General features: G+C 34.5%; 1 protein-coding gene across 1 annotated transcript in view; it reads left to right on the plus strand.

Annotated features, from left to right (window-relative positions):
* The first annotated feature begins 3,492 nt into the window (after positions 1-3,492).
* The window catches only part of LOC144452361 (2-oxoglutarate dehydrogenase complex component E1-like), a 45,976-nt gene continuing 35,027 nt past the window's right edge, over positions 3,493-14,441 (plus strand). The window contains exons 1-2 of the mRNA XM_078143454.1: positions 3,493-3,540; positions 3,649-4,188. Of these exons, the coding sequence (XP_077999580.1) occupies positions 3,985-4,188 (204 nt within the window). The 5' untranslated portion in view covers positions 3,493-3,540; positions 3,649-3,984. The remainder of the gene's footprint in view (positions 3,541-3,648; positions 4,189-14,441) is intronic.

The following is a 14,441-nucleotide window of genomic DNA, read 5'->3' on the forward strand; positions in this document are numbered from 1 at the left end:
AAATCATGAAAATTGTGAAGTGTCACCAGAAATAGTGGATGCGGAAACTGACATCAACTAAAAAAGACAATATAAAACTGTTCTTCCAATCTGTAATGGCTGTACATCTGATAAGAAGAAATAAACAACACAAAGACCATTTGGAAAACAATGGAAAAACCTGAACTAGACACTCACACATGAAATAATAATGTAATAAAATAAAATAAAAAATCTACCTACCCCACCTATTCTAAAATTGAGGAACCACACATTTTTTTATTAGCCCTTACAGCTGTAGTTTTACCTACTTACCATATTGAACAGTAAACGAGTTACTTGTAAATCTCTCCCATATCTATGGTATATCCACTCACTCAATAACTATATATATGGGTTATATATACATGTACATTTCATATTTGTAGACTGGTAAAACTATAATACTACTTGTTGACAGCAGGGAAGTGTGGGTTATACTTCCATGCTTACAGGAACAATCTATCTCACCCTCAAGGACATGTTACTTTGGGTATGTAAACTGCACTGAGATATACATGATGAGTTAGGTGATAATAGTTGGATCTACTACAATAGCAGGCCTATACTATCCAGAGCACTAATTATTTTTCTTTGTTTTGAAGTCATCATGAATCTTTTGTTATGTGCATAATGAATTGACTTTTTCAGAAATCTATTATTTTGTCAACACAATAGATAAAAGTGTCCAGAAAACATTGTCCAGTCAATCTTCATGTTATAGTGTTATACATAGTTGTATATACCATGGAAGTATATGTGGGTTATACATGTACTTCCATGTATATACTGTTTGGGCTACAAAACATAGACCCTGTTAAAGGGCCATGTTTCAATTCCTGGTCACTGCATTAGTATTGTCTTAATTTGACCAAACTTTTTTCTAAACCTCTGCCAAACAAGTGGTTTTCGACCTAGTCATAATGTGAAGTGGGACTTAAGTGAACAGTGCCCTCTAGTGACAGATTCATGTAGTTACATATAGTCTATGGCACCACTGATTTGAATTTGAACCTGAGATTGAATTGTGAACCTTTTAAAACACACGTCGGATTAGGACTAATTTTTAATGTGAAAACAACTATCAAGCCAAACTAGTGAAAAATGTGGTCCTGAACAACAAACCAATCCACTATAACACTAAGGTGAGAACCTGGACTTGAGTCATGGGACTGACTTTATGTCAAGTTTTAAAGGCCAATGATTCAATCCCAGGTTCTAACATTAATGTTGTTTCATCAGTGGAGCCATAGTGATTACATACATAGAACCATTCCTTTGTTCTGGCCAACCTTAAATAGCTCTGCCAGACAGTTGTATATCACACCTAAATTTTCATCCTGTTCCAAACTTGACCTCTCATGTTTGTTGTTCTATGATGTGACATGCCAAACCATAGACCTTTGTGTAGGGTCTATGGCCAAGCCCAGTCAGTTCACAGACAAGGTAGGTCTCAGCATAGACAAGGAAAAGATCTGTTCCTTGTCTGTGATCTCTGCAAAAATGAATCATGGGCTAGATCAATTTTGTTGAAATCATCCTTGTTAGTAAACAGACTACATTACATTTGGATATCATTAGAAGGCACACTGATTACGAACATGTCTGTTTAGCCTTAAAAAAAATATTGTGTGGTTCTGATTATACCCAATTTTAGAATAGGTGGGGTGGGTAGATTTTAGATTTAAAAAAAAAAAATTTTTCCATGTGTGAATGTCTACTTGAGGTTGTAATGTTTTCTGTTGTTTTCCATATGGACTGTGCTATTGGTTTCTTCCCATCAGATGTACAGCTATTACAGATTGGAAGAACAGTTTTATATTGTCTTTTTAAAGTTGATGTTCATGTCAGTTTCCGCGTCCACTATTTCTCACAAGATTTCACAATTTTATTTTATTTTTTCTCAAATATGCAAGAAAAAAAAGTTTAGGGTTGGCGGGCTTGGGTAACCAAACCAACCATTTTTTTCTTTAGGCCTTATCTGTATTCTGGGGTTGCTCATTGGCCATTGGTCAAATAATGACAACGAACAACAGATAAGTCACTGACCTTGACTCCAAAATGCTAAAAAAAAACAACAACCAATCATACCATTTGGGAATTTAAAGTGTTCTATGGACCTTATGTACACTACCACTTTTTATGATGAGGAAATGTAGAATTTGACATGTTTCTTGATGTAAAACAGTGAAAATAAGAAAAGTATATGAAAGACTAGATTTTAAAATATTTATGTATAATACACTGTAGATTTCTGTGATCTAATTCTACATGTATACATGTAAAGCAAATGCTAATTAAATATTCAAAAAATTAAATTGAATGTAATTTGTAAAAAAAAAAAAAAAAAAAATGTTTCGATATAGAGTATTCCATACATAAACATGTCTGAAATACTTTAATCTGTACTTTCATTGCATTACGATTACTATTGCATAATTAGTGTTCTTGCATGTATGGTCTTTTAAGAGTGACACAGCTGTGATTTCAGAATGTTCTATTGTCCATAAATACCATATAATCACACCTTACAGTTAGTTACATATCAACATACAACGAGTCTAGACTCGTCGACATTATTACATTAGAACCGGACGCACTGAAACGTTGAAATTATTCTGCACTGTCGATTGTTCCGATTTAGCCCCAATCATTGTCAACTGGAAATTTTAACTGGTCTTAAAGACATGGTTAATCACATGACCACATTCCCTCTATCACGGGACTGTGGTTGTATGATTTCTTGAGAAGTAACGTCTTCAACTGACCTGTGTCACTTTGTTTTTACCGTGGTCTCGTTTGGCACCTTGACCTACAGCAGAACTACAACTTTGGTAATGCGGGAATGATCTTCATTCATTTTCCATTCATATCTGCCCACGTATGTGTGCCAAACACAAACTGATCCCTAACAGTCGACATACAACAAACCCAATCAGCTCAGGTCACGAGTTGATTTCTCTCGGTATCATGAATGTCACCTGATGTGCCTGTTGAAGTTCAATGACCTATTTATGTCACACGTTGGATGCTACAAAAGTGATTAAAATTCAGATACATAATACATAGGCCTTACTACAATGTACTAGAATAATATATTTATTACGTAAGAGGCGCTTCCCGCGCACTTGTAAGCAAGAAGGGCGGTACCATCACGCTCGATTTATGCGTCTATGTAACATCGATGAAATTCTTGATATGAAAGGTGGTTGCTGATTGGGTAAACGGACATATAACTACTTTACTTTTTGACCACATTTTGTTAGATTTATTTAACTGTTCACTTGTAAAACTTTTCTGAGAATACGAGACACACCACCCAAATTAATGTGATTATAGAAAGGCTCTCCAATCCACAGATACAGTATATTGTTGAAGGTCGTTGAGAAAAGGGGCTCGTCCTTCTCTACCCAATGAGCACGTTCTTTATGATTCTAGCAAAGGTCACACTGCGCAAGCGTTATTTGAGGGTCATGACATCACAGCTCGGTGTGGAATCGCACATACGCGGCTTACGAAAGTGTAAGTACATGTTTCAAGTTATCGCCAATATAACGTCTAAATTGATCTTATTTTCACGTTCAGTATCAATATCATGTGTTGTAATTTAAAATTTGTTTGATTTTGCAGGCTTATAGCAAGAATCTACGCAAATTGACGTGTGATATATGTGCTACAGTGAGCACTGTGCTATCTGTGGCGGAATTTTGATGATCGCACCGTACCCATCGAAGCTCGCGCTTAGAAGTTCTTTACTGGAACGTAACTGTCCATCTCTAATATTTGTTTAAAGGGGATAGGAAGAACAAACACCGATTGGATTTCAGCAAATCTAACGTTATCTCAAGAAGTGCTACAGGCATCCCGACACCAGAAAATCTGAAGTTACTTGTGTGTGTGTTACAAGAAATAGACCAGGTTGTGTTTCTGTTTGGCTTTGAGGAAGCCTTGGACTAGATACACAAAATGTACAGAGCAAAGACGTTTTTGCAGACTTTAAGGCCGTTATTGGCCAGTGGAAGGACTACGAGGACTTGTGGTGCCCTAGGGGTACAAAGGAGACGATATGTGGCACCAGTTGCCACAGAACCTTTTCTAAATGGGACTAGTTCAATGTATGTTGAACAAATGTATGAGCAATGGTTGGATGACCCGGCGAGTGTACATAAGGTGAGAAAAGACACAATGAAAGCAGTTATTGGTTGGTATTACCTTGGATCTATTACTGAGATATAACAGATCCATGGTATTACCATGGAGGTATAAGGAGAGTATACCTCCATGGTATTACAAAAGAGAAACAAAATTTTGATTGCTAAGAAGTGGAACAGTCAGTACCACAAATACAATCTGAGGTCAACAGCTGTCTCTAACAGTACAAATTAAAAAACAGGAGTACACCGTGTTGAACGCCTCTTTTTTAGTTTGTGAGAGACATTTTTACAAACACATTAATTATTAACACAATGTTCTTAACTTTGAAAAAAATAACATGCACTGGTGTGTTTATGTAATAATGCACACTTAACACATTTATGTAAAATTGTCCAGACAACTGTCCCCCCACCCCCCAATACTAGTATCTAGTATAGGGTCCTTTTGAGGAGAAAAGAAAGCAAAGCTGCTAGCTGTTAAATCTCATAAGACTCCAATAAATAATTAATAATCAATATATAAAGCTATTTAAAGAAAATATTTTCCGATCAATGGAAGTATTTATAGATAAGGATAGGTTCCATAATTTGAACAGTTTAAAAACAATGGCAGTTGTCACACAACCACAGTAAAAATCATAATACTATTAAACCAGGGACATATTTAAACATACCTAGGTATATATACAGGGTGATTTAGGGTTTATTGGTAACAGAAGTTTCAGGAGACATTGAAATTAGTATCAGCTGTTCATTCGCCAAGAACCTTTATAACATAGAATATCCAGAAAATATTAAATTAATGTAAACAATAATGTAATTATAGTTATTTCAATCATTATGCATATTAATCAAGGTCAATTTCAAAGGAAAACTCTTTAATTATGTGCAGTATTATTAATGAAAATATTGATATAGGTGATTACTTGTGAATCGGTTGAGGTATGTATAGATTGGCAGTCTGGATTTTTTTAGGAAATATAAATTGTTGGCGCTCATGTTAACTGATAGATTGTGACAAGTGCAGAATGGAAAAACAAGGAATATTTTAGTCCACTTGACCAATATTTGTATGGCAGATAACTGGACCAAATCACAACTCGATTTTTAGTAAGTTTAATTTACTGGGAATCAGAACAAGTGAATGTAGTAGTTTTCATGCATTGATTTCTGCTTGCTGTATAGTCATTTGATTTTTAAAATAGTAAAAAAAATCTGAACACTGACATATATGATGATAGCAATGTAGAATGGAAATAAATATTTTCTTGTGTGTGAACCTCTAGCTGGTTTTGGCATTGCAATAAGTGCATTGTACATACATCACTACTGAGATAAGGGGACTATAATAGCTGCTAAATTTATTTTAGTAGATAAACAATCTTCCAAAGCCAGCAGCTGTCGATGAAACATGGCATTGAGATACTACTAACACTTCGTTAAAACCTGTTGCATCAAATCTCAGTTTTGTTGGTTGGCAATATTTTCATAATTGTGGTTAGGTTGAAAACTAAGAAACCAGTATAGGGTAAAGCACGATAGGGGCAGGGGCAGTGGCGTTTGTAATGTCTGCCCTTCAAAATAAGATAGTCCTGGAATTTTACAGGTGTTCGTGACAACAGTCATGCTGGACTTTGGACAGGGACCTTGTGTCTTTTATCTGTCTCCCTGTCAGTGATACCCTTTGTCCTACAGAGTAACCTAGAGGTAGTTGCGTAATAAAGGTTTCTGATTAGATTGAGGTGTTACCAATAATCACTATTTTTAAGACTGTCTTACAGCAGGGTCCCTCTAACACAAACAGACTGTGCTTAGCCTAAAGGAAGACAGACTAAGAAGGAAAATCTAGTAAAATCTTTACATGTAGTTTTTTCTACTTTCAGTGCTTTTGGAGCATACCAGCAGTGCTAATGGGACACAGTCTGCAATTCCTAAGTATTTTTCATCATTTTTGTGTCTAAATAAAAGGTACTTTACCATTCAATGTCACTTGTTTAAAAACCGACAGCCACTGACAAAACTACTATATACAAACTGGTGTGATAATGTAGTCTAATATATGCAAATGTATGAATAAAATGACATCATCATTGTATTCATATTGTATGAGAATAGAGTATCACAGCCATTAATTGCCAGTGGCTACTAGTCATTCAACAAGTGACAGTGAATGGTAAAACATAAGTAACCTTTTATTTGGGAACAAAAATGATGGAAAATACTTACAAGTTGCAGACTGTGTCCCTTTACACAGAGGAACGAATTTGGTGAAATTAATGTTTTTTTTTGTACCTTAAGTAAAGTTTTAGAATCATGGTAACACACAGAGAAATTATAGCATGCAAGTACAGTGGACAATTTTCTGTACTTTTTGTGATTTTACTTCCTCCTGTCTTTATAACCTCCTGATAATGCAAAATAGTCTAGATGCTACCTGTGGTATGGAATCATTTACATTGTAAATGAAAGAGACATCTTGAGAATTTGGTGCCACGGATAGTACTAGACTAAATGCACAGCTATTAGAGCAAGGCAAAACTGTGAAAATCATTTGAATCATTGTCAGTATAGCACCAGTGAATTCTGCTATGAAAAAAAAACCACACAGAGCCATTAGTACTTGTATCATAAAATGAGTTTTATACCAGTCATAAAACAATAAAAAAAATAATTTAGACATAACTGATTTGATAAAGTTGCAAACTTTCAAGTATGGTGAATAGATTTACTATCCAGTGCGAATATTTAACATAAATTAACAATTATGCTAATTTTAAAAGATGGCAATGACCTTACCAATGTTTTGATTGACATTTTACATTTCTCACAACAACAAAAATACAGACAGAAGATAATAGTTCACCTTGCAGAATTAACATGCCTGTACAAGAAATGTATAAATTAAATCACGAGTTGCAAATACAAAAATACAAGGCCGTCAACAAAATGATAAATAAACACATCAATAGATTTATAAGGAAGTGTTGTGAAAGGCTATGATAAAAACAGTTGACAACTTTGTGAGAAAAACAACAACTGGGTAAGATTAAAATTATAAAAAAGATGAATTGATAAAATCAGACTCTTGTAAAAATTAGTGTTATAAGTACATTGCACATGGTGAAAATGATATTTTGTATCAAATTGTAGAAACCTGTGGTCAGGTACTAAGTCTGCCGCTCCCCTCAACGTCTATGTTGTCAAACTCGTTTAAAAAGGGGTGCATCTCATCTTATAAGTGAAGTTCAAAAGCATATTATTCATGAGGATATACCAAAAATTATTTGAGCTAATTGACTTTCTACATATGGGAATTTTTGTTGTACAATGATGGACAGTGTGCCCTCTAATGATAGCCAAATTTTGTTGTTGTGAGTCAAAATGATAAAAACTGGGATTTCTTGTGAGTCACCACATAGTAAGAGATAGGGGAACACCAAATTTTGGTGTGTCACTAGAAATTGTGTGATGCATCAAATTGGCTTAGAGGGCACACTGATGATGGATGACTAAGTCTATGATCATAGTTTCAGTAAAAATTTAGTGCAACTTCTTCACTCCAACTCACACCTGTGTGACCCGCATAAATAAAATATTGTTTCTGAGTAATTGTTGCTAAATTGATGTCAAAACTTCACCATTTCAGAGAATTATAGATTGTATGAGTAGGTACAGTTCATTGGTTTTGTGCCTTTTCCGAGAAAACAACCAGGAAACAATAAAACTGCTTTCCCTTCTTTACCAACAAAAAAGTACAAATTAACATACAATGTGTTCTTTGTTATGCTATTTTTCCATGACCTTCTAAAAACATACAATGTGATCTTTGTTATGCAATTTTTCCATGATGATGACCTTCTAATTATTTTCCTAAATAAATACTACATACTTTAGTTTGTCACAACATGTGCTGACATTGCAAGTTCTGTAATATTCAAAGTATGTATCATAACATGCAAATTACCCATGATATTTTCTTTCAATTTGCCATAACTTGTTTATGTATGTATAATTATATTAGTCCAAATAATTGTCTTCATTCATGTAGAAAATATTTGTGATATAAGGGGTTTGTCTGTCTTTAACTTCAAATCATTGTTATGCTAAGTAAAATACAACTTGTTCTCTCTTTGTGTGAATGGTGGACACACATACATGTACAGTACAGTAACACAAATACTTAATACACAATGGTTTATTTAAGATTGCTAAAGATATATGGGCATATAGAAGGAGTCACCTTTGACATTTATTTCCTTTACTGAATTGCTGTATTTCTGCTGTCGCTTGTTGTTCCATAAATTTCCAAAGGTTCAGGGAGATTTTCAAATTATTTCCAAGTGAAGTTCGTAAAATTTACTACCGAATACTTCCGGCTAGGCAGGCCACCATTTCATGAAAAATGTTCCAGTAAATGAAACTAAAAGAGACCTTTGTGACAGAAAGGTGTCATGTTAAGAAATTTAAAGTCTAAAACATTTATAAATATATATACGAGTCATCTATTTTGTGTCCAAAATGCCCAGGTACTCTTGTTTTAAAAACCAAGGTTTCAATCCCAGATTTTCCCTTTAGTGTTATCTTATCAGGATTATTACATAGGATTATCTTTTAATCTGGACTAACCCTTTCTATAAGCTCTGCAATATAAGTTTTCATTTCTAAATTGTAATCCTATCTGAAGTAGACAATCGATAGGCTTATAGCAACAAGTAGAATTTTGGATCATAAATAACTTTTGAAACAGGAATATTCCCAGCAACTTTGTAGATTTGAAAGCAGAGACTATTTTGTTCTAGATTGAGGAGTAATACTGAGTGATAGTGACAACTGGGTTTTTGCAACATGTCTACGTCTAACAAATTACAATATGGCGAGTGGGCATCGGAAACACCGAACCATAAACATGATAAATTCTAACGATTTCGTAGTTTTGGGAACCAATTTCAATAAAATATATCCATTTTTATAGCCGGAAATTTATCGCTGATAGACAGTTGTTTTAAACGGCTTCCGGCTATTTTCTACATCCCTGAACAATGTTTTGTTATGTGGAACAATCCGGAGAATTTCTTGAATTGACCTTTCTAGTGGCTGAACAAAAGGCCAGGTAGATTCAATACTTTAATTAGTAACATAACATAGCTACATAGCAGTGGCTTATTGTGTGGAATAAAAAATGAATACATTTTATTGAGTAAACAAAAGAAAAGTTAATGGCAAAGATTTGCATCCTGTTAGTATACATTTATACTACCAATAATGCTAGTATGTGTGTATTCCAACTTTTTATTTGGAACATCGTTAATATATCCAAAATCTTGGCTTAAAGCCTAAAGGGGCCACAAGCCGACTTGATACATATTTGGGGTGTACTAGTCTCGTCTTTAATGCATATTTGAAAGATCCTTGTACTTGCCAGTGTGCCCTCTAAGCCAATTTGAGCACCACTGACGCACACAATTTTTAGTGACACACCAAAATTTGATGTTCTCCTATCTCTTTCTACGTGGTGGCTCACAAGAAATAGCAGTTTGTCTCATTTTGACTGACAACAACAGAATTTGGCTATCGTTAGAGGCCACACTGGTACTTGCAGTATTGTTACTTACTGAAGCATACCACTGGCAATTGACTGAACTCAAACCTGTTGTTTACATATAAGCCATAAATGATCTAATGACATAATTTATCATACATGTACATATCAAAAAATGTACATGTAATCCCCACTATGCAATCAACTGTTCAAACAATGCCAGAAGACAATTATAGTGTTATACAATGTAGGAGGCATGCATCGACATTAACACTACACAGGAATGTTTTTTTATTATTCAAAGTATTTTCACTCAAGTAAAAAGCTTATAAGCCCAGCTTTTTGCACTTTAATCAATTCTACCAGATACCCAGAGATTATAATATTAATTTCCTTTCGCGATACAATCACTTACAGTCAGTAATTGATGAGTAAAATTACCAAAACTCTGATGGACGTAAATACCTAGATAATCTATTTATAACTGTTCCATTTTACTGATAATGTTGATGTATATGTTGATAAATCTGAAAATTCAAGGTGTATTTTTTTTTCTGGTATTAAATCATAACGGTAATCTCTATTAATACTAGATAGTTCTTTGACTTTATCAAAGCATTATCAGTGTTAGTCTGGACGCCAATGTGGTTTCTAACTAGACTGTGAGTGGAGGTGTAAATCATAATGATACCATATAGGAACTAGACTATATCAGCATTGGCTGTTTGTGAAGGCTAGTCTGGATGTCAGTCTAAGTAAAGAGAAATCTTGAGATTTGATGAAGGAAAGCACTAGACTAAATGAGGACTGTCCTTCATGCGGGTCCATTGCTAATAATACAATAGGAAACCAAAGTGCCAGGAGACAACCTGTGCTGCGCTATACTATAGCATCAAATGAAGCAGCAGTCTTCTTTATATGTGGTATACTGTATAGGGCTTGAAAGCCTTGAACCCCAACCACATACATAGTGGTAAGAAGATTTTCACCACTAAGCCACAAACAACAACTTGACCTTCTGAACTTGTGCCATGCTATGCCATTTGTCTAAATCAGTTACAATATAAAAATCATTTACTTCCTCTTCACAAAGCAACATCCATTTAGCATCATTACCATATATTAGCATTGTATAAACTCCATGTACCTTAGATGATTAGTGATTACCATTGAACTGAACAGCAGGATGCTGTATGCATGTGAATATATGACCTGAATATTTGTGGCCTCCATAGGATTTTGAGTGTGGTAAAAAGGAAGACAACCCTACAGAAACATGGATAGCTCATAGAAATCCAAACAAAATATATACAAATATTGCTAGTACAGACAAGGGCAACATTAAATTATTTGATTAACAGTTTTGTGATTTAAGATATGGTTGAAGGTAGCGAGATTTGCCAGATTATAATGTCCTTGGAAAGTGTGCATGTTTTGTCCACTGTAATACCTGTTGTCATCTCAAATGCAGTCAGTTAATTTATTTTTAGAAATTCTATCATTGGCTTGATGTTGGCACCCACCTTTCCTTGATGTTTGCACCCACCTTTCCTACATGTATATACCACAACATACAATGTGTATGGTGAATAAGACATTTGAATGCCAAATCTGTGCTAATGCCTGTAGGCCGAGTAATTTCGGTTTTATGAAATACATGCAGTTTCTGGTAATATTCCTAATTTTCTGGTATTTGCTGAATCAGACTACTGTACAGATGTTGGTTTGGCAAGAGTTGGGAAAACTAGGTCCAATATTATACGTTGTTTAGCTGCAAAGCACATTTTGGGACCCAAATGTCAGTTCCAATTAAAATCACACTACACTACGCCATGTCATAGAATGACATGTATTTTGTACATGCTAGAGAGTATGCATGTGCTACAGTACAAAGGGGAATGGTTGTCACCTACACCTGACTGCATGACCCTGAATTCATGCTTGAAAACCACCTATGTTATTCGTCACATTTGGTCACTGATCTATAAAATCACTCACACTGAGTCATAGAGGTCAATGTCTTTCCATCATTTCACAATGTTATTTCAAATGTGATAAAGACAACATATGCCAAGATAAAAGGAACCACATACGCATCATTGTCTCACACATTTTGGAACCAGAAAATTAACTATGACAGTATGGGGGATGTTAGAACTGGGTTGGTCTGTTGAAACTAAATTGTTGTTCTTGGCTTCACAAGTGAAAAATGGGTATGACTTGGAAATCTGAGCCTGTGGCACTAACAACATACATATTAAATCCTTCATAGATCTTACCTAAGATTAAAGACACATTGTTGATAGATTTGGGTTTAAATTGGATGGATATAACAGCAGTGGGCCTAGATTCAAAATTTGCCTGTCAAAGGGGCACAGCGTACTTTCACATTTTGATTAATTCAAGGCGACATGGGTATGTGTTCTGGTTTTGAGGACATGCCAGTTCTCCATATTATCTGGCCTGGACATATTCCAGTACTTCCTTATATCAATAACCCTTTGCTGTGTTGGTCACACAGCTTGACTACAGCTATTCTGTTTAATGCTTTAGTTGAAGTTTGACATGAATTATTTTGAAAACATATGCTTCTGTTATTGTTTGTTGGTGTTTCAACCTTGATTGTTAAGGTAACAATCTTACACAAAATCCTAACCTAGAAAATAGGTAGATTCAGTGTAAGATTGGTTGTCTAATGATATCAAAATTTTGTTGTTGTGAGTCAAAATGATAAAACTGGCATTTCTTGTGAGTCATCACATAGTAAGAGATAGGGGAACACCAAATATTGGTGCGTCATTAGAAATTATGTGCGTCAGTGGCGTGTCAAATTGGCTTAGAGGGCACACCGTTCAGCCCTATCAGGCTTCTTAACAATGAGTGCTGGCTGATAGTGTGATACAAATATGTGTATCTTAGTACAGACTACAAAATAGGCATTAACCCAGAAAATTATGTCAGGCCCCAAATCACGCAAAGTAGAAGAACTCCCAACAAACAACTTGAAATGTACAAAATGTACCACTACACATTAACCCACTTCATACATCCCCCCCATGTTGTATGCTGAACATTCATTTCTTATTTATTTATTTATTAATTTTTTAATTAAACTGAGAATGGATTGGAGTTTACCTAAAGTATCAGCAAAACGTTTAATTAGTTTTAATTAATTCCGATGTACATTTCACGTTATACAATGAAATCAAATTTCATGACAAACAGCAAGGGTAGAAATATGAATTTAATTCTTGACACATTAGCTGTAGTATAAGGGCTGATCCATTCATCTAATCTACTGAATTTAGAAAAACAAAAACAAATCTTAGGATTCTTGAACTACACTAGCTTAATGACAAACTTCCCTTGCCTGTGATGAAAGGTTTCCAACTTAACTGTCTTGAAATGTATTATGTCGTCGGTTTCAGAGCAGATTTATGCTAGCTTTGACTACAAATAATCATTTCAATAGTTTTGACAAAATTACAAACATATACTGCTCAATATACCACCATGCATGTACTATATTAGTCAACAAAAATTGAACCTAGGAATTATCTCCCTGTGAAAAAGTTGTAGGAACTGAGTTGAAATTCAAAAAATATACCTTTATTTTGCAACATTGTAATATAAGCCACGGCTTATAATATGACTTTAACGGTACAACACAAATTCCACTTCATAAGAAATGAAGTTAAGTGGCAGTTAATGAAATGAAGTTAAGTTGCATTTTCTTTACTCACTGCATGATTGTCATGGAAAAGAAGGTTGCAATTAATTGAAATGAAACATAAGTCAGGAAAGATTTACGTTATTCCATTCCAAGGTTTTTGTTTTTTTTATTGAAAAAAATGTAGTTATTGTAGTTTTAATGATTCAGTTTATGAGAATGATGGATTTATTTACTGGAAAATGTAAAGAGTATTAAATGTTTTGACATGATAATATACAAGAATATATGAACGACTGTAAGTGGTCCATAAAATAACACCTGACTGACCCCTACTAACGTCAAACTGTTCTCATAAATCACCTTCACTCATTGTATCCTGAATAATACATGCCACCTTTACATTAAAACAGCCCGTATTTTCACCAGGTTGGCATAGCAACCATTGCTCTCTCGACCCTTCCTTGAATACAGTACATTTTAGAATTAACGCTAATACCACATGTCATTTGTAGGGCAAAGGAGGACTATGTTTGATAATCAATTTTGTCTTTAAAAAATAACCAGGTATGTGGTAAGTGCACTTGTGTGTCGTAAATCATGGCTAGATGGAAACAGGTAGACATGGAAATCCATACACATAACTGTTTTCAAAAGCAAAAAATCAAATGTGTAACTTAATTAAAGTTACAGCTAAAATGATGTAGGCTGAGTGTTTCACTCATGTAACATGACATTTACATTAGTGTCAATGTCCCATTAGTGAAACACCAAGCCTACACCATTTTAGCTGTAAGACATGCTGAACCTTCCCACAAATATAGGATAATGACTCATATTATGCTTCTTAAAAAATACCTATGTTAAACTGTAAGTCGGAATAAAAACCTCATAATTTTTCAATATTGCACAATGGCCAATTTATGATACATAGCCTTCATGTTGTTGAAGCTAAGTAATACAAAGGCCAAAGAAAAATGGAATTGGTTCTTGTTAGGATATTCTGTCTAAAGTGGTGTGAATACGCGATTTAAAAAAATTGTTTTTTTGATTCTCAACA

This window comes from Glandiceps talaboti, chromosome 22 (genome assembly GCF_964340395.1).
Source record: "Glandiceps talaboti chromosome 22, keGlaTala1.1, whole genome shotgun sequence".
Taxonomy (NCBI): Eukaryota; Metazoa; Hemichordata; class Enteropneusta; family Spengelidae; genus Glandiceps; species Glandiceps talaboti.